The following is a 23,164-nucleotide window of genomic DNA, read 5'->3' on the forward strand; positions in this document are numbered from 1 at the left end:
ACCTGTGATAACTCCACCTCTCTGCTGAATCAGTTGAACAATTTCTTCGCTCGCTTCGAGGCAGACAACAGCACCACAGCACAGAAGACCCCACCACCCCCATGTGACCAGGTGTTGACACTGTCCCCAGATAGCGTGAGGAGAGCTCTCAGGATGACAAATGCACGGAAAGCCCCGGGTCCTGATAACATTCCTGGTCGTGTCCTGAGAGACTGTGCCGAGGAGCTCACAGATGTCTTTACAGACATCTTCAACATCTTGTTGAGCCAGGCTGTGGTCCCCACGTGCCTCAAAGCCACCACCATCATCCCGGTCCTGAAGAAGCCGTCTCCCTCCTGCTTCAATGACTACCGCCCGGTCGCACTCACTCCCATCCTCATGAAGTGCTTCGAGCGGCTAGTCATGCGGCATATCAAGTCTGCCCTCCTCCCCACCCTGGACCCTTTCCAGTTTGCACATCAGTCCAACCGTTCGACCGATGACGCCATCGCCACTGCCCTCCACTTAGCCCTCACCCACCTGGAGACAAAAGACTCATACGTCAGAATGCTGTTCATAGACTTTAGCTCAGCATTCAACACAATCATTCCTCAGCAGCTCATTCATAAACTGGACCAGCTGGGACTCAACACCTCCCTGTGCAACTGGCTGCTGGACTTCCTGACGGGGAGACCACAGGCTGTACGGGTCAGCAGCAACTCCTCCAGCACCATCACATTGAACACGGGGCCCCCTTAAGGATGTGTGCTGAGCCCCCTCCTCTTCACTCTGCTGACCCACGACTGCACACCAACATCCAGCTCCAACCTCTTCATTAAGTTTGTGGACGACACGACTGTGGTGGGTCTCATCAACAATGGCGATGAGACAATCTACAGGAGTGAGGTGAGCCGCTTGGCCATGTGGTGCAAGGACAACAATCTCCGTCTGAACGTGGAGAAGACGAAGGAGATTGTTGTGGACTTCAGGAGAGCGCACACCCAGCATGCTCCACTATCTATCGACGGTACTGCAGTGGAGAGGGTGAGCAGCACCAAGTTTCTGGGTGTGCACATCTCTGAAGACCTGTCCTGGAGCAACAACACCGCATCACTGGCCAAAAAAGCCCAACAGCGTCTGTACTTCCTCTGCAAACTGAGAAGAGCAAGAGTCCTGGCCCCCATCATGCACACATTCTACAGAGGCACCATCAAGAACATCCTGACCAGCTGCATCACCGTGTGGTACGGCGCCTGCACCGTGTCCTGCTACAAGACTCTGCAGCGCATCGTGAGAGCAGCTGAGAGGATCATTGGTGTCTCTCTCCCTTCTCTTATGGATATCTAGAACTCCCACCTCACCTGCAAAGCCATCAGGATTGCAGGTGACCCCACCCATCTCACAGCCTCTTCAGCCTGCTGCCGTCGGGGAGGAGACTGCGTAGTCTCCGGGCCAAAACCAGCAGGCTCAAGGACAGTTTCTTTCACCAGGCGGTCAGGAGGCTCAACTCCCTCCCTGTTCTGCCCCTCCTCCGCCGTCTGCCCCCATCACAGATTCTGCCCACACACACCCCTGCCCCCCCTTCAGCATCTGACATCATGTCACCCTCACAGTCCCCCCCCAACACACACACTGAACTCAGGGACTGCACATTTCACTTTACCTCACTCATTTGCACTATTCCGCACTACCTCACCTTAACAGCTATTAGTTTATTGTTTATACTGCTTATTTCATGTTTTCCTGCTATACCTCAAGTGCCCTTGACTGTTTATTTTATGTCCTTTTGCTCCAATTTTTATATATATATATATATATATATATATATATATATATATATATATATATATATATATATATACACATACACACACACACCTGTGAGTGTTTAGTCTATGACTATTTCTTATCTAGAGTGTTTATACTGTTTATTTCAATTATTCTATTTTTATTTATTGCATTGCCTGTTTGCACCGTGGGTCAGAGAGGACTGAAATTTCATCTGTGCTGTATGTCGAGCATGTATAGCATATTTGACAATAAAGTTGACTTGATATCTTATGCCCAATTATTTTGGCATATTACAAAAAATTAAGAAAAAAAAAAAAAATCAGAGTCCTTGTCTCCAATTTACGAGTCCGAATGCAGTTAATGTACGAGTCTGAGTCCAAGTCCGAGTCATCAGTGATCAAATTCAAATCAAGTCATGAGTCCTTAAAATTACGGCACAAGTCAGACTCGAGTGTTACACGCCTGTTAGTTGTTGTTCTGAACAGTCAAATTGTAATTTCAATGGTATTTCTATTTGTAATTCTATTCACTTCAATCCTGGAGCAGTCGGGCACTAAGCTGGAGAGCGAATATCACTTCATCTCCTGTCACTGGCTGAATCCCAACCACACACCAGCACGCAAATAATGGAAACTGATCCTGGGTCTGTATAGAAATAGAATAGAAATAGAAAACGGAAACAGAGCATCATAATTAAAAAAATAATTTATCCTCAAATAAATATGTACAGTACGCATTTATATATTTAATGATTTTTTTTATTTTGACAAATTTGTTCCTTAAAATGTCCCCATATTAATAAATAAATAATATAATTAAATAAATAATATGATGATTAATATATAAAAACAATTAATAAAAGTATATAAATAAGTAAAAGTCAAAATTAGAGAAAAAAATCGAAAAAATATTAAAATCACAGGATTTGTTCAGAGATTTAAAAAAAAAAGGTTCTATGTTTTCACACTTAATTTGTATCTTGTCAACGGGGCTGTGCCATTGGTCTGCGTCTTTTCGTCAGTGGAATTCTATTGGTTATTCTGCCGTCAATCTTTCTTTCCGCGCCCGCCCACCACTTCTTTTGGTAGCTGGAGCCAGCCCTTGCAAATGAAACGTCATTACGTCACTTGAAACTCCTGAAGAGGATTGGCGGATTGCGCCATGTGTTCTGAGAAGGCGTGCAATCCGATTGGTTGAGAGCGGCGCGAGGAAATGGCGTCGGATTGGCTGGGGCGTGTGCCCTTTCCGATTCTCGGCTGCTACGCTTTTTGCGTGCGGCCCGTCGTGGCGGTTTGGGAGCTGCGCTGAGTGCGTAAGGTCGGAGTAACGAAAAAAAGGGGGGAAAAAAAAGCCCGAGAGCGAAGAAAAGCCCGAGCAGCGCGCAGGAACGGCACTGAAGAGGAGAGCAGGAGTCCGGGTCTCTGGGAGGCGCTGTGCATGCCGGGAGGTTTCTAAGGGAGAATCCTGCGCGTGCAGGGAGCGCGGCGGAGAGAGAGGGAGAGAGAGAGGGGGAGCGCGCGCTCCTCGGCTGAGAGTGAAGCGGAGCCGCCATGGCCGGAGCTGCCGCGCTTCCGCCGCTCTGTACCGCGCACACATAAACACAGCGGCAGCACCGCTTTCACAGCCCTGCCTTCATCTCCCAGCGCGCCGAGGCAGCAGGAGAGCCGGAGCTGCGGCCTGCGCTCTGATTCATTCCTCCGGCTTACAGCTTCCCCATCAGCGCCAAACACAGCCGGGAGACCGGAAATACAGCCAACACAACCGGGGAGACCGGAAATACAACCAACACAACCGGGGAGACCGGAAATACAACCAACACAACCGGGGAGACCGGAAATACAAGCGGGGAGACCGGAAATACAACCGGGAGACCGGAAATACAACACACACAACCGGGGAGACCGGAAATCCAGCCTGCGGCGGGGGGAAGGGGAGTGATTTGCGGTGGAAAGCCGGGCTGTGTTGTTTGTTTCTCCTCCTCAGTAATCCCGCTCGGAGGTGAAAAGTCGAGGCTCCCGGCGGCTCTGTATTTGCTCTCCGGGCTGAGCGTGGGGGAGGAGGATGTCTGGTCGGCCCAGGACCACGTCGTTCGCGGAGAGCTGCAAACCCGTGGCTCAGCCTTCAGCCTTCGGCAGCATGAAAGTCAGCAGTGAGTATCTGAGGGGGGAGGAGACCAACACACCACCACCTCCCCTCAGCACACCTGCACACAGCACCTCCCCTCAACACACCTGCACACAGCACCTCCCCTCAACACACCACCACCTCCCCTCAGCACACCTGCACACAGCACCTCCCCTCAACACACCTGCACACAGCACCTCCCCTCAACACACCACCACCTCCCCTCAACACACCTGCACACAGCACCTCCCCTCAGCACACCACCACCTCCCCTCAGCACACCTGCACACAGCACCTCCCCTCAACACACCACCACCTCCCCTCAACACACCACCACCTCCCCTCAACACACCTGCACACAGCACCTCCCCTCAACACACCTGCACACAGCACCTCCCCTCAGCACACCTGCACACAGCACCTCCCCTCAACACACCTGCACACAGCACCTCCCCTCAGCACACCACCACCTCCCCTCAGCACACCTGCACACAGCACCTCCCCTCAACACACCTGCACACAGCACCTCCCCTCAACACACCTGCACACAGCACCTCCCCTCAACACACCACCACCTCCCCTCAACACACCACCACCTCCCCTCAACACACCTGCACACAGCACCTCCCCTCAGCACACCACCACCTCCCCTCAGCACACCTGCACACAGCACCTCCCCTCAGCACACCACCACCTCCCCTCAGCACACCTGCACACAGCACCTCCCCTCAACACACCACCACCTCCCCTCAACACACCACCACCTCCCCTCAACACACCTGCACACAGCACCTCCCCTCAGCACACCACCACCTCCCCTCAGCACACCTGCACACAGCACCTCCCCTCAACACACCTGTACACAGCACCTCCCCTCAACACACCAGCATCTCCCCTCAACACACCACCACCTCCCCTCAGCACACCTGCACACAGCACCTCCCCTCAGCACACCACCACCTCCCCTCAACACACCTGCACACAGCACCTCCCCTCAACACACCTGCACACAGCACCTCCCCTCAGCACACCTGCACCTCCCCTCAGCACCCTACCCATCACCCTACATCACCTCAGCACCCTAACCATCACATCAGGACCCTACCCATCACCCCCCATCACATCAGGACCCTACCCATCACCCCCATCACCTCAGCACCCTACCTACCCATCACTTCAGCACCCTACCTACCCATCACCCCCCATCACCTCAGCACCCTACCTACCCATCACTTCAGCACCCTACCTACCCATCACCCCCCATCACCTCAGCACCCTACCTACCCATCACTTCAGCACCCTACCTACCCATCACCCCCATCACCTCAGCACCCTACCTACCCATCACTTCAGCACCCTACCTACCCATCACCCCCCATCACCTCAGCACCCTACCTACCCATCACTTCAGCACCCTACCTACCCATCACCCCCCATCACCTCAGCACCCTACCTACCCATCACTTCAGCACCCTACCTACCCATCACCCCCCATCACCTCAGCACCCTACCTACCCATCACTTCAGCACCCTACCTACCCATCACCCCCCATCACCTCAGCACCCTACCTACCCATCACTTCAGCACCCTACCTACCCATCACCCCCCATCACCTCAGCACCCTACCTACCCATCACCTCAGCACCCTACCTACCCATCACTTCAGCACCCTACCTACCCATCACCCCCCATCACCTCAGCACCCTACCTACCCATCACTTCAGCACCCTACCTACCCATCACCCCCCATCACCTCAGCACCCTACCTACCCATCACTTCAGCACCCTACCTACCCATCACCCCCCATCACTTCAGCACCCTACGTACCCATCACTTCAGCACCCTACCTACCCATCACCCCCCATCACCTCAGCACCCTACCTACCCATCACTTCAGCACCCTACCTACCCATCACCCCCCATCACCTCAGCACCCTAAACATCAAATAACAATTTCATTTCATCATTGAAAGCTTGACGAGAAAAACAAAACACGACAGCATATCTAGAGCCTATAATTTGTGGTCCAGTTCCCTATATTTATTTTTTTGTTTTTAACTTGCTTTCTTCTAGAAGAGTTGAGTTGTTTTTGTTGATGATAATATACCACTTTAAACTCCTTTCATGAGTCTTCCTCTCTAAAGGTAAAATGAAGTGAGACATCATTTGACATGAAAATGTCTTGACGGTTTTCTGGGACACTAAGTTTGGGCCGTACGATGATGTACATGATCTTGTGATAAATCGTGTTGCAGTATGTTTTACTGAGATCATGGATATGTTTTAAAATTTGTAACTTTTTGAGTAATTGAAAACAGATTAGGAGCTGTGGCACTTCAGAGGAGTCGGGTATACAGCTGGGCAATATGATGATTTAATATCGATGATGTGATAAATTGTCCCGATACTCCTCGGTGAAGATGTAGAGAGCCGACACGATGGCGTCTTCAGAGTTTATGCTGGTCAACTGTGACACTTTAAAACACTCGAGTTTACGTTCCTTTTTGGCAAGTGTTTGGTCTGTGTGATCAACCACTTCATTCAGGTTTGGCTCTGAGATCTTCAGGTGTGTGAGAGACACCACGGTTATGTGAAGGTGATGTTTCTGGTAAACAAAACAATGTTAATAGCTTCATTTTTAGAGATCCACTCATGAGCAGCGCTGTTTGTGGAGATCTTATTGCTCACACTTGATTCTGAAAATCCAGCTGTGTACATTATACCTGATTTACAGTGGTGCTTGAAAGTTTGTGAACCCTTTAGAATGTTCTGTGTTAAGTCCAAAGGAAAGGAAAGTCCTAAAAGTAAAGAGAACCCAATTAAACAAAAGAGACGTATATTTATAGTTGGTCATTTAATTGTTGTGGAAAATGATCCAGAAATGAGGCATCAGTGAGTGGCAAAAATATGTGAACCTCGAGGATTAGCAGTTAATTTGAAGGTGAAATTAGTCAGGTGTTTTCACTCAGGTGTGAGTTAGTCCCTGTTTTATTTAAAGAACAGAGATGTATCGAAGTCTGATCTTCACAATACGATTGTGGAAATGGATCATGGCACTAATAAAGGAGATTTCTGAGGACCTCAAAAAAAAATGTCATTGATGCTCATCAGGCTGGAAAAGGCAACAAAAACATCTATAAAGAGTTTGGACTCCAACGGTCCAGTCATCCATCCAGCCACCCATCTCCCCCATTTATCTGAAGTCGGGCTGCGGTGGCAGCAGGGTATTCCCGGTATCCCTCTCCCCAGCAACGCTTTCCAGTTCCTCCTGAGGGATCCCAAGGTGCTCCCAGGCCAAATGAGCTATATAATCTCTCCAGCATGTTCTGGATCTACCCTGAGGTCTCCTCCCAGTTGGACGTGCCTGGAAGAAAACCTCCAAAGGAAGGCTCCCAGGAGGCATCCTAATCAGATGCCTGACCCATCTCTGTTGACTCCTTTCGACATGAAGGAGCAGCGGCTCAACTCCAAGATCCCTCTGGATGTCTGAGCTCCTCACCTTATCTCTAAGGGTGAGCCCAGCCACCCTACGGAGAAAGCTAATTTCAGCTCCCTGTATCTGTGATCTCATCCTTTCAGTCACTACCCAAAGCTCATGATCATAGGTCATGGTTGGAACATAGATTGACTGACTGGTAAATCGAAAGCTTTGCTTTCTGGCTTGGCTCCCTCTTCACCATGACGGACTGGTACAACGCCCACATTACTGCTGACGCCGCCCCAATCCGACTGTCCATCTCACACTCCATTTTACCATCACTCGTGAACAAGGCTCCAAGATACTTGAACTCCTTCACTTGGGGCAGCAACTTGCTCCCAACCCGGAGGGAGCACTCCACCGTTTTCCAGCAGAGAACCACCCTGGTTGCCTCAGACTTGGAGGTGCTGACTCTCATCCCGGCTGCAAACCATCCCAGCGGTTGCTGAAGGTCACACACTGAAGACACCAACAGAACCACATCATCTGCAAAGTCATACATGTGGAGGAAATTCAAGGTCACTTACCCTGCCTTGGACTGGATAACCAACAAAGATCACTCCAAGGACAGAGTGTGTAGGAGTCTGCAAGGTCACAAAGGAACCTTGAATAACTTCTAAGCAACATAAGACCTCTCTCAGATTGGTTAATGTTGCAATCCAATACAGTAGATTGCTGAAGATCACATGGACTGTTTGACAAATTTGTAGATGGATGAGATCGAATTAGAACTTTTGGGTTAAATGAGTAGTTAAACACTGCATTCCAGCATAAGAACCCTTAGGTGAAACATGGTGGTGGTAGTATCATGGTTTAGACCTGTTTTGCTGGGCCAGGATGGCTTACCACCATTGATGGAACGATCGGTTCTGAATTTTAATTTTAAATTCGCTGGAATGTCATCTGACCTCCGTGAACTGAATCTTTAAGATTCAGTCGGTCATGCCGCAAGACAGCCGCAAGCACACAAGTCGTTCTACCAAAGAATGGTTAAAGAAGAATGAAGTCGATGGTTTTTGGGATGGTCACAGCCTTACTCCTGACCGTAATTGAATAGAAATGTGAGAGCAGTTCAGGAGAGTAAACCAACCAACAGCCCAGAGTTGAAGCGGTTCTGGACCGAGGAACGGGATAAAACTCCTCCAAGCCGACATACAGGATCCATCCGATCAACAGTTACAGGAAACTTTAGTTCCAGTTATTGCTACACAAAGGGGAAAGGGGGGGGGGGTCACGTCAGATACTGAAAGCAAATGTTTACATACACAGGTTCCCACTCGCTGATCTGTCATATTGGATCTAGGGATGTTAACCGATGACCGTTTGACCGATGGTTGACCGAATCAACGTCAACCGGTTAATTTTTTTTTTTTTGGTTGTCGGTTAAAAAAAAAAAGAACAATCGTTTTGAAGCTGCCGATTTTGGAGCGGAGAACCTGGAATTCTGTGTTGTAAACGCTTGGGGCATGCCATGCGGTGTAAGGACGACAGCTGACAAATCAGAAACACCCATTCAGTCATGTCCCGGCCCAGCTGCCACTCGGCAAAAGAAAAGTGTAGACACAGGCTTTTTAGCTTACAAGTTACTATTGTGGTTTTTTTTTTAAATTATTATTAGAAGGCACATGGAGTTTAGTCCTGCCTTGGCCAGTGCATTCTGAAAGTATGTTTCGGTCTGTAGCCAAGAATGCATGTTATTGCAGATCAGATCTCTCCACACAAACTAAAGGCGCAGATGCCAACTTTTTCACGGCTGAATCGCGCAGATCCGGTTTTTTTTTTTTGGGGGGGGGGGCGTTGGAGTGTCTGATTGTAATTTCAAGGTGGATTCTGTATTAAAATTACTAAATAGGTGGGTGCCGTTGCAGTCCGTGAGGCGTGGGGGGTGTGGGAGGAGGGCAGTGGATCGGGGGGCTGCGCGCGTTTGCGCGGAAGCTGCGCAATCAGTAGATCAGAAAGCTGCGCACATTTGCGTGGCTTCGGCGCGGGTGTGCGCGGCTTTCTGATTTGCTGTTTTCTTCTCATGCTTGTACTTCCTGTATTTTGTGGACTGTGGTGGCATTTGCTTATATGCAGAATTTGCTTTGATGAAGTTGTGGTCGGACGCTCCAACGCCCCCCCTTGGGAAAGGAAGGTCGGATCTGCGCGATTCAGCCGTGGAGAGGGCGGCATCTGCCAAAAGGCGCGCCGTTTGCATCCCTGTAATAATTCCAATTCTAGAATTTTAAACTCCTAGGTTAACCGACTTTAACTGGCTAATGAGGCTCGGTGGTCGGTCAAGATTTTTTTTTTAGTTTTCGCCATCCCTAATTGGATCAGTTCCGTTAATAAATAAACGACCAAGGATGATGATTTTGTCGTTTATATAACTGGGTTTTCTTTATCTACTTTTCAGACTTGTTTGAAAATCTGATGTTTCGATCATTCCTGCAAAAATATACGCCGTGTCTGAAATCGCTCACTCACTTGTTCACTACTCCCTATCGAGGGAATTCTATATATATATAGAGGATTATATAGTGAGCTCACTGGCAAAAAAAACCCTCCAAAACCCTTTCAGTCACTACTCTGCCACGCCGTTATTTATGTCATTACTGTCGCACGATTAAAACGTGCCGGATCAGTCGGCTGGTGGGTTTTCATTCAGAATAATAAACATGTGCATGTATTTTTGTGATGAATCCATATTATAGGCTACTGAGCGTATTTCCTACATTAATCAGTACAAAGCACTTTGTGTCTGCTGCATCTTTCAGCTCTTTTAAATCAAGGCTGAATCCTTTCTTTTTTGCCGCTGAATTTTATTAAATCACGTTTGAGGCTTTTGATTAATTCCTCGCTCTGCACTCTAATTCTTGTATTTTATTCTTTTTTAGCTTATCTTTTATTCTCTTACTATTTTTAAAAATTGTATTTGAATGTTTATGTCCATCTGCTATTTTTCTTTCAGCGCGACCGCAACGCATGATGCTTGGTTAGCGCCCATCGGTTGTACACTACCTTTCACAGTGCATTGTGGGATACTATGAGTGCACTATATAGGGTGTAATAATCCTCACTATACCACTGTTTCTCAAAGTGTGGTCTCAGAGTTGATGTCGTAAAATATCACAGTTTCAGTGTTTCTCAAATCGCCTGTGACTCCAAAAGCGAAGTTCTGAGTCACACGGATGAGGTGTTTTCTGTATTGAAGAATAAAGTCCTATTCGTATAAAGTTCATATCGCAGCCTGTTTGAATTTGTCTGACAGAGACAATGATGTTCTGTTTTGTAATTCAGGATCTTTCAGTTTTACTAAATTCCATTTCAACACCGGTCTTAGGTTTTCCTGTTTGATGCACATTTTAAAGAGGAACTGAAGTCATTTTTAAACTTGCTTCATTTCTTAATTAACGTGTTATTCAGTTACATTTTCGGTTTTAGTAACCTTATATCGTGACTCGTATTGGCAACTAACTGCAATTAAATATTATACTTATCGGCCTGTTCGGTTTTTAGCCGTGTTGAATTTAGTTCGTTTGGTCCACGGCAGGCGTCGCTTATCCGCGCGATCTTCACGAGACTTGTGCGAGACTTCGAAACGTGAAGCGTCAGCCAGGTGTCAGTGCCGCCATTTTGAAAACTGTTTTCCAAACGAAGTATTGCACAAAAACGAGTTTAAATGACGATTACTGCCTACTTTTTTCAAACTTTCCTGATTGCTATCAAAACAAACAAAACTTCCGGCTTGATTATGTCAGTGTTCGAAAGAGGGCGCGCGGCTTTTGACAACGTTGGCAGACGTCGGTCACTTTGATTTCCGCTGTACGTTTTACTTCTGTCCTACGATGTCTCGCACAGGTCTCAACGAATCTCGTTTACGGCCATTGCTTTGACATATGGACTGATATATTACAGAGCATACAACCCTGATTCCAAAAAAGTTGGGACAAAGTACAAATTGTAAATAAAAATGGAATGCAATAATTTACAAATCTCAAAAACTGATATTGTATTCATAATAGAACATAGACAACATATCAGATGTCGAAAGTGAGACATTTTGAAATTTCATGCCAAATATTGGCTCATTTGAAATTTCATGACAGCAACACATCTCCAAAAAGTTGGGACAGGGGCAATAAGAGGCTGGAAAAGTTAAAGGTAGAAAAAAGGAACAGCTGGAGGACCAAATTGCAACTCATTAGGTCAGTTGGCAATAGGTCATTAACATGACTGGGTATAAAAAGAGCATCTTGGAGTGGCAGCGGCTCTCAGAAGTAAAGATGGGAAGAGGATCACCAATCCCCCTAATTCTGCGCCGACAAATAGTGGAGCAATATCAGAAAGGAGTTCGACAGTGTAAAATTGCAAAGAGTTTGAACATATCATCATCTACAGTGCATAATATCATCAAAAGATTCAGAGAATCTGGAAGAATCTCTGTGCGTAAGGGTCAAGGCCGGAAAACCATACTGGGTGCCCGTGATCTTCGGGCCCTTAGACGGCACTGCATCACATACAGGCATGCTTCTGTATTGGAAATCACAAAATGGGCTCAGGAATATTTCCAGAGAACATTATCTGTGAACACAATTCACCGTGCCATCCGCCGTTGCCAGCTAAAACTCTATAGTTCAAAGAAGAAGCCGCATCTAAACACGATCCAGAAGCGCAGACGTCTTCTCTGGGCCAAGGCTCATTTAAAATGGACTGTGGCAAAGTGGAAAACTGTTCTGTGGTCAGACGAATCAAAATTTGAAGTTCTTTATGGAAATCAGGGACGCCGTGTCATTCGGACTAAAGAGGAGAAGGACGACCCGAGTTGTTATCAGCGCTCAGTTCAGAAGCCTGCATCTCTGATGGTATGGGGTTGCATTAGTGCGTGTGGCATGGGCAGCTTACACATCTGGAAAGACACCATCAATGCTGAAAGGTATATCCAGGTTCTAGAGCAACATATGCTCCCATCCAGACGACGTCTCTTTCAGGGAAGACCTTGCATTTTCCAACATGACAATGCCAAACCACATACTGCATCAATTACAGCATCATGGCTGCGTAGAAGAAGGGTCCGGGTACTGAACTGGCCAGCCTGCAGTCCAGATCTTTCACCCATAGAAAACATTTGGTGCATCATAAAACGGAAGATACGACAAAAAAGACCTAAGACAGTTGAGCAACTAGAATCCTACATTAGACAAGAATGGGTTAACATTCCTATCCCTAAACTTGAGCAACTTGTCTCCTCAGTCCCCAGACGTTTACAGACTGTTGTAAAGAGAAAAGGGGATGTCTCACAGTGGGAAACATGGCCTTGTCCCAACTTTTTTGAGATGTGTTGTTGTCATGAAATTTAAAATCACCTAATTTTTCTCTTTAAATGATACATTTTCTCAGTTTAAACATTTGATATGTCATCTATGTTCTATTCTGAATAAAATATGGAATTTTGAAACTTCCACATCATTGCATTCCGTTTTTATTTACAATTTGTACTTTGTCCCAACTTTTTTGGAATCGGGGTTGTATTTCAAACACATAATTTGCTATAGCAGCGACAAAATAGCGATCAGAACTGCATTCCGATATTTAATAAAATGAGAGAAATAGAATTATGATGATAAAAAAAAATTACCTTCAGTTCTCCTTTAAGGACTTGGGACTGCTTTAAAAACACTGGTGGACATAAAACAGAAATACACTTGAAAATTGCATTTTGATTTATATTTGTAAAGTTTAATAAATGCTGAATTCATAAAAATGATCAATTCTTAATTTGGCACGTTCAGAAATTCAACAAACGGAACTTATTTTCTGCTTTTAATACAAAGATTTTTGTAAAATTATTGATTTTCAGTCATTTTAGTGAACTTTTCACGATATGGAAATTTGTGCGTTTTTTGTTAGTTTTAAAACTTTAACAGTTATAAAACATCTTGTCTGTTATCCGCCTTTAGAGATGCCACCAACTGTGTTCGATTCAGCTTCACTGAGGTCACTCAACTTTTAGAGGTTTAGAGTAATGTTACAGGAAATAAATAAAAATATAAATCTAAAAACTGCACATCAGTCACGTGGAATATTCAGGACACTCTTTATCCCCGGGCGGCACGGTGGTGTAGTGGTTAGCGCTGTTGCCTCACAGCAAGAAGGTCCGGGTTCGAGCCCCGTGGCCGGCGAGGGCCTTTCTGTGCGGAGTTTGCATGTTCTCCCCGTGTCCGCGTGGGTTTCCTCCGGGTGCTCCGGTTTCCCCCACAGTCCAAAGACATGCAGGTTAGGTTAACTGGTGACTCTAAATTGAGCGTAGGTGTGAATGTGAGTGTGAATGGTTGTCTGTGTCTATGTGTCAGCCCTGTGATGACCTGGCGACTTGTCCAGGGTGTACCCCGCCTTTCGCCCGTAGTCAGCTGGGATAGGATCCAGCTCGCCTGCGACCCTGTAGAACAGGATAAAGCGGCTAGAGATAATGAGATGAGACTCTTTATCCCTGATATCTGTTCTTTCAGTGGATGTTACGCAGACCTTCTTGTTGCTGATGATTGATTTCAGAGCAGTGAGCTGTTCCTCAGGCAGATGTAGCGTGTATATCTCCTGCAGTCTCTGGACCTGTGGTGAAGTTTCACAATAAACGTAGGGCTGCACGATTATGGAAAAATGATAATCACGATTATCTTGATCAAAATTGTAATCACGATTATTCTTGATGTTAGGGAAATCACTTAAATTTTATTTCACTATATTCAAACAAACAATATGAACAGCTTTCAGTGCAGAATGAAATTTAAAAGAGAAATTCTGATTTCCAAATGACAAATAAAAGAAATTACCGAAGGATAGCCTGGCAAGCCAGACTAAATGTGAATATTTAGTCTGGCCTCGATCCGTAGACATTTCCGACGGGGGTAGGAGGAACAAACCGCTGTCTTTCAAACTGTCTCTGTGCGTATAGGCCAACGCTCTGACCAATCAGCGCAACAGTGACTGTGACGTAGTCAGAGCGACAGAAAGCAGTGGGGGAGACCTTGAAATAAATAATTTTTCAAAATGCGTATTAATTAATAAACAGGTTCTAGATATTAAGAAGTTTGGAGATAATGACCACAAGTTTGGAGTCTGTACCACATACACATTTTTTTTTTCCAAGTGTTTTTCAAGGGTTTGCTTAAACTGTTTTTGAGAGTTTTTATTTAGTGGTGTTTGGTGAAATAATTTCCCTTAAATTTAAAATAACGGGAAAATAAGAAACAATCAAAAAGTAATGTTTCAAAGCTGTTTATTAATTCTTCGTACTGCACAAACTAGCCCCATCCTTTTGGCTACGAGCGGAGCCAGCTGGTAGATCAGACTTTTGCCATAGCCGGTCGGCAAAACAGCGAAAACGTCCTTCTTGAAAAGGAATGAGCGGAGAGCCTCTTCCTGCTCATGTTTCAACGAAAACTCCAAGTCTAATTCTTCTAAAACTGATTCCAAAGCGGAGTCAAACGCGCGCTGTTCACTAGCCGTAGCCATCTTTCCTGCTGCGCTTTCTCCAGCGTCACGCAGCTTTGTCGTCACTCCTGCAAAAGCCCGCCCAAAGAATCCAAACAAAAACCTTGCGTTGTGATTGGCGGGCACGATTTGATGCCCGGGCGGGGTGTTTTTGTTTATATGGTGCGAGGCTAGACCCACTCGCTAGGCAAAAATATTTTTGGCCGCTAGGCGGGTGGGTCTAGTTTACTAGGCTAACCGAAGGATGAAGGAACTGAAAACTCAATTGCAACAATTCCATAGCGTTATACTGAGGCGGAATCCAAAATACGTCCAAATAACAGAACTTGAGCCCTTTCGAGGAACGAACTCCTCCTCACCTCCGCCTGCTTCTTCAGACACAGATGGACTCTGTTGTTCCGACATAGATAGCTTTTCTCTCTCACCTCAATCTGTTACCTACTCTCACGCTATCACCCCTTGAAGAAGATACCGCTGCACTGAAGCTCTGCGCACTTGGCTGGCTTGCTTGCTTATTTAGGCGGAGTAATGAAACCTTACATGCGTCGGTTCGCCCCCTAATGGTTTGGCGGAGTACTGGTCAAAAAGTGCTTGATCAGATACGCAGCAGAGCTCGCATTTTAAATGGAAATAAATCGCGATTTTCATTTAATTTAATCGTGGCAGCCAAAATCGCGATTTTCGATTAAATTCAATTAATTGTGCAGCCCTAAATAAACGCTTTCAGCTTCTGCAGACGAACATCTGCAACTGGACACACATTTTTACAAAATCGAGCACAGGTTGTTCCTGTAGTTCGTTGGATTCAGTTCCCTGAACACGCAACGTTTTAAGCGTCACCTGTCTTGGTCCATCGCCGGAATCCGTACCACTGCTAGTGTTAGGCCTCGACTTGAACTTGGATTCTTTGGATTGTTGTTCAAGTGGTCCTTTATCAGATGTTGACAGTATTTGCAAAATAAACTGCCGTTGTCTTCATATCGTTCATCAGAAAATTGAGTCACTCCGTCATGATGATGTGTTTACTGTCAGTACAGGCGCTGATCACTTCACGCGTTTAAATGCTGGTCCGGTCACCATCTTTGTTCACTTCGGCATGGCGAAGCTATTGGCTCGGACACTCGGCTCGGACACCGAACAGCCAATAGGCACGCGCGATTTATCTGTGTTCCTTTGATAACGGAAACAAAGCTCCAGTATTTTATTTAATTATTAATTATTATTATTATTATTATTATTATTATTATTATTATTATTATAATACCAGGGATCGAAACGGGCAGTCGCCCACTTGCCAGTGCGAATTGGAAAGGGTACGGGCGACTAGTGACATGTACTCGACCGAGTGGGCGACTGGCTCGCCACGCTATATATATCAAACTATTCACTGCCTCGATGGTTTCTATCAACGATTCTCGCCCATTTTAAGCAGAACTTGGTGTATTTTTTTACCGTTTTTACAATAATTTCAATAGATTTTGTGAGACATTTGTCAAGCTGGCATAGACGCGGGCGCCGTCATATTGTTTACGTGCGCAGTATACACCGCTACATGCAGCATGGCTGCGCGAAGTTTCGTTTCTTCACGTTCATTTTCGTTGCTGCCCGTGAAGACAAATGTAACTTGAACTGCTATTGGTCAGATAGATTTTAAAAGTCCTTGGCTTGACATTTCTGACAGCCATCAAAACAAACGGATATCGCTCAACAAGTATGATGAGCCAGAGCAGCCTGCGGGTGATGAGAGGGAGTATGTGGCAGGAGATGTCGAGCCCCAGGAGAGACAGAATGAGGAGGTGGAAGATGACGAGGAGGCGCAGCATGATGTGGCGTATGACCCGATAGATGATGATGATGATGATCTGGATGAGGGTTTCGAAGATTGTGATGATAAGGCCATCCTTAAAAAAAAATCCGTTTCCTGTCCACCGGGTGAGCAAAAAAATTTTCAGTCGGGAGGGAGGGATTTATTTTTTAATTATTTTTTTTAAATATATGGATGGATAAGAAATCGCAATGCTGTGTTTTGCTTTTTCTTTCAGTACTTTTTTATTCCAAAAGCAGACACATTTAATAAAATGACAGTTTAATCAACTGAAACTTGTACAAAAACTTTGTTAGCGTTTTAAACGCTGACTGCAACATTTGCAAAACTTTTACAAAGGTACTTAAAATGTCGGACACACGGGCTTTTTGTAGTTCTAAATCGAGCGTTAGGCCGAGTTTGGATGAAATTACACTATTAAAATGATCACTGAATGATTTGTTTTTCTGAATCTTTACTATTTTGTTGTTCGCTAGAATACCATTTTGCGATTTCGCACTTAAGCAAATGTTTGAAAACTCCGGATCTCCTTCCTTCATGGTGGCGGACGTTTTTTTGTGCCGCACGGCGCATGCGCAGAGCTGATTCAGTTCAGAGTGCGCGTGCACTCGGCGGAGGCAGTAGTGTGTCGGAGGGAACAGAAGCAGAGATGATGCTTATTTTGTCTCCGGTAAACCAGCCTTCTCTCGTTCAATTACGTGCTGGCATCAAAAGACACCGTTGGTTGTAAATGAACCCAAACTGAGTGGTTGGAGTGTATTTTCATACACAAATGGAGAAATGTTGGCTGAGTGTGTAATTGTGTCGCCCCACTGCAGACCGTTGTCGTTGTTAATTCATAGCATGCTCAGCTGCGTGAATGTGTCATGCACCGAAAATAAGAGATTTACACGCCAGGAACGCCTCATGATGCAATACGCAAGAAAAGAAAGAAGATTTACTGCCATTTTACTTTGTATTTGAGTAAAGTGAATAAATAAATGGTCTGTGGAAAATACATTTAATCCTGGGAACTGCGTGCACAGGAGTTTTTGTGTTTCCTCCCCCTGGCTGGCTGCTTATTTGTCATGGCTGGCTAGTATGAGCCTTAGTGGAAAGCCCTGGGAATGCGCAAATGTCAAGTTCGAGTTTAGATTTACGAACCCGAAAAAAATGTAAAAAAAAACGGCGTTAAAAAAAAAATTTTCAACCGCACAAACGGCACTCACCCGGCCGGTGGACCAGAAACAGAACATTTTTTAATAATGGCCTAATGAGATGACTGAGGAAGAAGTTTATAGACAGTTTAAATTGATCACTCATGTATAATATGGTTGTATTATATGAATAAATATATAAAATCAGCTTGAAATTTGTAATTATAAATACGGACCAGTGCTACTCCATTCGGACCAGTACCTCTGAGAGGCCAAATGGACCAGTGCTCCCAAATTCCCGTTTCGATCCTTGTTATACTCATTCAAAACTCTCCACAGCTTAATATACCCTAAATTATTCATTCCTCTGCTACTAGAACTTTTCTTTCTGAATGTTTCTGCATATATTGGTGTTATGGGTTTGTGGATTTATCATAATGATGCTGCTGCTTCACCTATTTAAAAAAAAAAGAACTGCATTCTGTCCTCTCCAAAATAAAATAAAGCTCTGGGCGAGTGGAATGGTTTTTCAGGCGAGTATGTTTTGGGTGCTGCTCGCCCGTTGGGCAAGTAAGGCTGGGAGATTTTTTATTTTTTTTTTGAGGACTGGGAGGGAATGTGGAGAAACTAGTAACCAAATCAGACTCGGCATCAAACTGTCAAAGATAACAGATTGGTGGCTGGAGACGGGGTTGGTCAAAAGAAAAGCACGAGAAGCATCCGACACTCGCAAGGACAAAGCGCAAAGACGTGGCGATTCTTTGATTGAGAAAACAGCAGCGCAGCTGGATCACTGTGGCCCCCAGTATGAGATTAAAACTGTCCAGTTTGGAGCCAGACATTGCTTCAGTGATGTATCAGAGTCAGCAGCACCAGTCTTCCCAGTAAGAGAAGGACAGCGATGAGTGAACTGGTGATACGATTTATAAAAATGTCATTTCATTATCTTGTAATATACTGTTGAAGTTGTTTGTTTTTTGTTTGGGATATTTAGGGGGGTCGGGTGGTCTGCAAGATTTTATTTATTTATTTCTCTTTTTAAAATGGATAAAGTTTGAGAAACCCTGCTGTACACTCGGACATCATTACAAAATGGGGAACTCACTCTATATAGTCCACTAGTGAGTGAGTGATTTCGGACACAGCAATAGAAACTTCTAAAGGGTTCACAAACTTTCAAGCACCACACTAAAGGACGTCCTGACTGCCCTGAATTGTGCAAACTTAAAAAAAAAAAAAAAGACTAAGCATTTGATCAGCAGCCCGGTCGATGTTAAACAGTTCCTGGAGATCCAGCAGGACCTCGTCACGCCGCTGATCATGTGACTCCGATGATGACGCTGCTTGTATCGCATCTGGCTTTTCTTGTATTTATTTCTGAGCAGCTCACGTCCAGTTTTAATTAAATCACGTTTGATTCAGGCTGTGGGATTGGATCAGGAGCAGTGATCTTTACAAAGGACAGGCTTTATCGGAGGTCGCTTGGCATGGTAATCGGATTATAGCGTCTACTCTGCGCTTAAAAGGACCTTCAAGCCTGTATCCAATCTGAAGCTTTTTTTTTTAAATGAGGGTCTCATCTCCAGGGCGAGGTCGAGCTCTTGTTGTCGTGATCTTATCGATCACATTTGACCTGATCGATCCTGTGGCTCAAAGAGGGTTGGATTTGCGTTGGGATGCGTTTCTGAAACGATGCTGTCGGACGTCGTAATGCAGACTAACACGCCGCTGCTGGTAATCAGTCCGAGCGTCGTATCGCACTCACTCGCTCTCCCGGATCTGATTTTGAGCCTCTGATGAAGGTGACGTCTCCAGAAGTAGCCTGGGAGAAGAACCGGATCTAATCTGACTCTGCTTGATGCCACCATCACCTTTTCAACAGAGTACACTAATTCAGGTTTTAAAGATGGACTGCCTTTCAGATTTTTCAAATGTAGGTCAAAAAAGAAAAAATTCCCGACACCCAGTAATAATTTATTTTTTATATATATTTTAAATGGAACAGTTAATGAATTTAGGGCCACCCTGATCAGTTTCGGCTCGAGGTTCCAGTAAGCCTTTTCGAAGCTGACCTTGACGTCGATGGAAGAGACCGGTTCAGGAATGGAAAACTGAAGACCTCAGAAAAGTACTAGTTTCTGAAAGAAAGTTCATTTCTATGAGAAAACATTCAGCATATGTTCATCAGTGTCACTCTCTGTTTAAAGGGGAACTGAAGTCATTTTTAAACTTGCTTTATTTCTTAATTAACGTGTTATTCAGTTACGTTTTGGGTTTTAGTAACCTTATATCGTGAATCGTATTGGTAACTAACTGCAATTAAATATTATACTTATCGGCCTGTTCGGTTTTTAGCCGTGTTGAATTTAGTTCGTTTGGTCCACGGCAGGCGTCGCTTATCCGCGCGATCTTCACGAGACTTGTGCGAGACTTCGAAACGTGAAGTGTCAGCCAGGTGTCAGCGCTGCCATTTTGAAAACTGTTTTCCAAACGAAGTATTGCACAAAAACGAGTTTAAATGACGATTACTGCCTACTTTTTTCAAACTTTCCTGATTGCTATCAAAACAAACAAAACTTCCGGCTTGATTACATCAGCATTCGAAAGAGGGCGCGCGCGTCTTTTGACAACGTTGGCAGACGTCGGTCACTTTGATTTCCGCTGTACGTTTTCGTCAGTCGGTCTGTGGGGCTGTCGGTCGGTCGATCTTTTCCAGTTTTTCGATGTCTGTTGGTATGTTTTTCTCTTGTAAATATGCTGCTATAGCAAGTTTCGAGTGTCTGAAATATGCTCTGTAATACATCAATCCATATGTCAAAGCAATGGCCGTAAACGAGATTCTTTGAGACCTGTGCGAGACATTGTAGGATGGAAGTAAAACCAGGGCTCCAGACTAACTTTTTGACCTAGGAGCACTGTGCTCCCAAACCCTAAAAATTGGGCACACCAGCAAAAATCTAGGCACACCACTATAAACGGTTGGGAGCACAAGCAAACGTCTTTGCCACACCAAGTATTGTCCTATTAATCAATGTTAACAACCTTCCGTTAAGTATTTGTATAGATTATAAAAGAAAAAGCCCACATTGATGGGTGCAAAAGAATTGGCAGTGTGTGGTATTTTCGGTGGTTCTTGGGGAAGAAGGACAAATCACACCATTTGTTACAACCAGCTGCTTTATTCCAGACTTGAACCTGCAGTCGTGTCCAGTAGGGCTGCACGATTCTGGAAAAAACATGAATCACGATTTTTTTGCTTAGAATTGAGATCACGATTTTTTTATACAAAATGTTTATTGCACGGTTTATAACATCTGCATTGCTGAGGTTATTTATTTTTTTATTCGTCTTTTATGTATTTATCCTGTTTGTTTTATTAATTTTATAGGCCTAGTTATTCTGCTTAATTTATTTTTGTCTACATCCATGCATTTTCTTCATCTGTTATCCTGATTTTTGTGGATTTGTTAGATTGTACCTGTTTTATAGACTTCAATTAAAAAAAAAGTTGGGCTGCGATGCCTGGCTGAATGTAACATGAGAAGAGAAAATGGAGAATGGATTGCGTCACTTATTTACTAGTTTATGAGTTCAGTTTCTGCACTACATTACACACATTCATGTTAGTCTTACAGGTACAGCGACATTTTTTTGTTTAAATAATACTTAATGAGATTAATGTTTATTGTTAATGATTAATTTAGGCCAATGCTCGATTTTGGTTGTTTAAAATACCTAAGGGGTGCTGGGTAAACTCGGACTATGGTGCGAAATATTTATAAACATCTGATAAAAACCCGCCGAACTAACGTCAAACCCGCTCAATTTTTGTCAGCCAGCCCAAGCCGTTTTTTGCCCGTAAAGTAGAATTCAAAACTGCCCAATCTGGCAACACTGGTTTCCACTAGGGCTGTAACGATACACCCAACTCACGATTCAATTCGTATCACGATTTTTGACCCACGATTCGATACGCCCACAATTTTTTTTTTTTAAATGTTTTTTTAAAGTAGTAAATTTGACTTATTAACATTTACTTACTTACATTAACTATTTAATAACAAATAATTCAGACCACTGCAGAGAATGAGTAATATGTATGCAAAAATGAACAAATGTATATCCAAAGATTGTTTTATTTCTCAAAATAATACTGTTGAGCCGGAAGCTCTGTTTTTTTCGGTTCTGAAAAAGTCATTTTTCCAAATCGTGTAAATCCGTTAAGATTTTTTTTTTTTGGGGGACGGGGGCTCTCTCACTGTCTCACTCTCACAGGGCCAATGATTTTCTGTGATCGCGGAAAACAGATGGAAATTACGGAATTTTTATAGTGAAACATTGCTCGCGTGTCAAAATGTAACTGCCGCAGAAGGCTTCCGCCCAAGCAGACATGCCTTCAGTGTTGCCAGATATTGCTAACGTTTTCTACCCCAAAATATGTTCAAAACCAGCCAAAAAGCACCTAAACCTGCCCAATCTGGCAACACTGCATGCCTTTCCGGTCAAGTGATTGTGATTGGCTTGTGGCACACCTAGCCAGCCAATGAGCTGCTTGTTTACAGATTCGCTCCCCGCGTCGCAACCAGAATGGCGACCGCTTAAAAGAAACGAATGCTCTGCCAGTGGCGAGTGTGGACGTTGCGTGACTCGCAGAAGATTGTCGCAGGTCGGCGAAAAAACGACTTACTAATAGATATAAAAAATAAAAGTAATTTAAGTAAGTTTAAAATGTAATTGAAATAAAAAGTAAAGTATTCATAAATTGAAGTTTGGAAGCGCCTCTGTTTTTGGGCTGAGGAGAAGTTTGAAAGGGTGTACCGCGATTCTGCCTTCTTGTATCGCGATACGGATCGTGGCTCTGCGTATCGCGATTTCGATACGCATATCGTTACAGCCCTAGTTTCCACACACTCGACTGCAGGCGGGCTTCCTCCACTGACTGAATCACGTGTTGTAAAGACGCTTTACCGTCGGTCGAGGGAGGAGTCGGCGGCAGTGCTGCCTTTAGGGGCGCTTGAAAAAATCCGGGAAGAAATGGGAGCGTTTGTTTGTGATGCCGCTCGTGAAATAAAATGCTTAAGAATCGTCGTGTTTCGAAATGAGATCACGTGTATGTGTGAATCGAGATCGCGATTTTTTTTTTTCTTTTTTTTTACGATTTATCGTGTAGCCCTAATGTCCAGGCGTAACACTGATGATGTCAAGTCAAATACACAGCCAGGCATACTGACCTGACGGAATATCCTACAGAACACAAGTCAACTGCTGAAAAAAATAGATAAACAAAAAATGATAATAGCAGGCAGAGTCATGTGGAACTTTATATATTATACGAGGCAGTGATGCAGCACGAGGTAGA

General features: G+C 44.7%; 1 protein-coding gene across 2 annotated transcripts in view; it reads left to right on the forward strand.

Moving 5' to 3' along the window:
* Positions 1-3,817: 3,817 nt before the first annotated feature.
* The window catches only part of gsk3ba (glycogen synthase kinase 3 beta, genome duplicate a), a 190,243-nt gene continuing 170,896 nt past the window's right edge, over positions 3,818-23,164 (forward strand). For both annotated transcript variants that reach the window (XM_060928891.1, XM_060928893.1), the window contains exon 1: positions 3,818-3,919. In XM_060928891.1, coding sequence (XP_060784874.1) covers positions 3,832-3,919 — 88 coding nt within the window. In that variant the 5' untranslated portion in view covers positions 3,818-3,831. The remainder of the gene's footprint in view (positions 3,920-23,164) is intronic.

Source organism: Neoarius graeffei, chromosome 9 (assembly GCF_027579695.1).
Source record: "Neoarius graeffei isolate fNeoGra1 chromosome 9, fNeoGra1.pri, whole genome shotgun sequence".
NCBI lineage: Eukaryota > Metazoa > Chordata > Actinopteri > Siluriformes > Ariidae > Neoarius > Neoarius graeffei.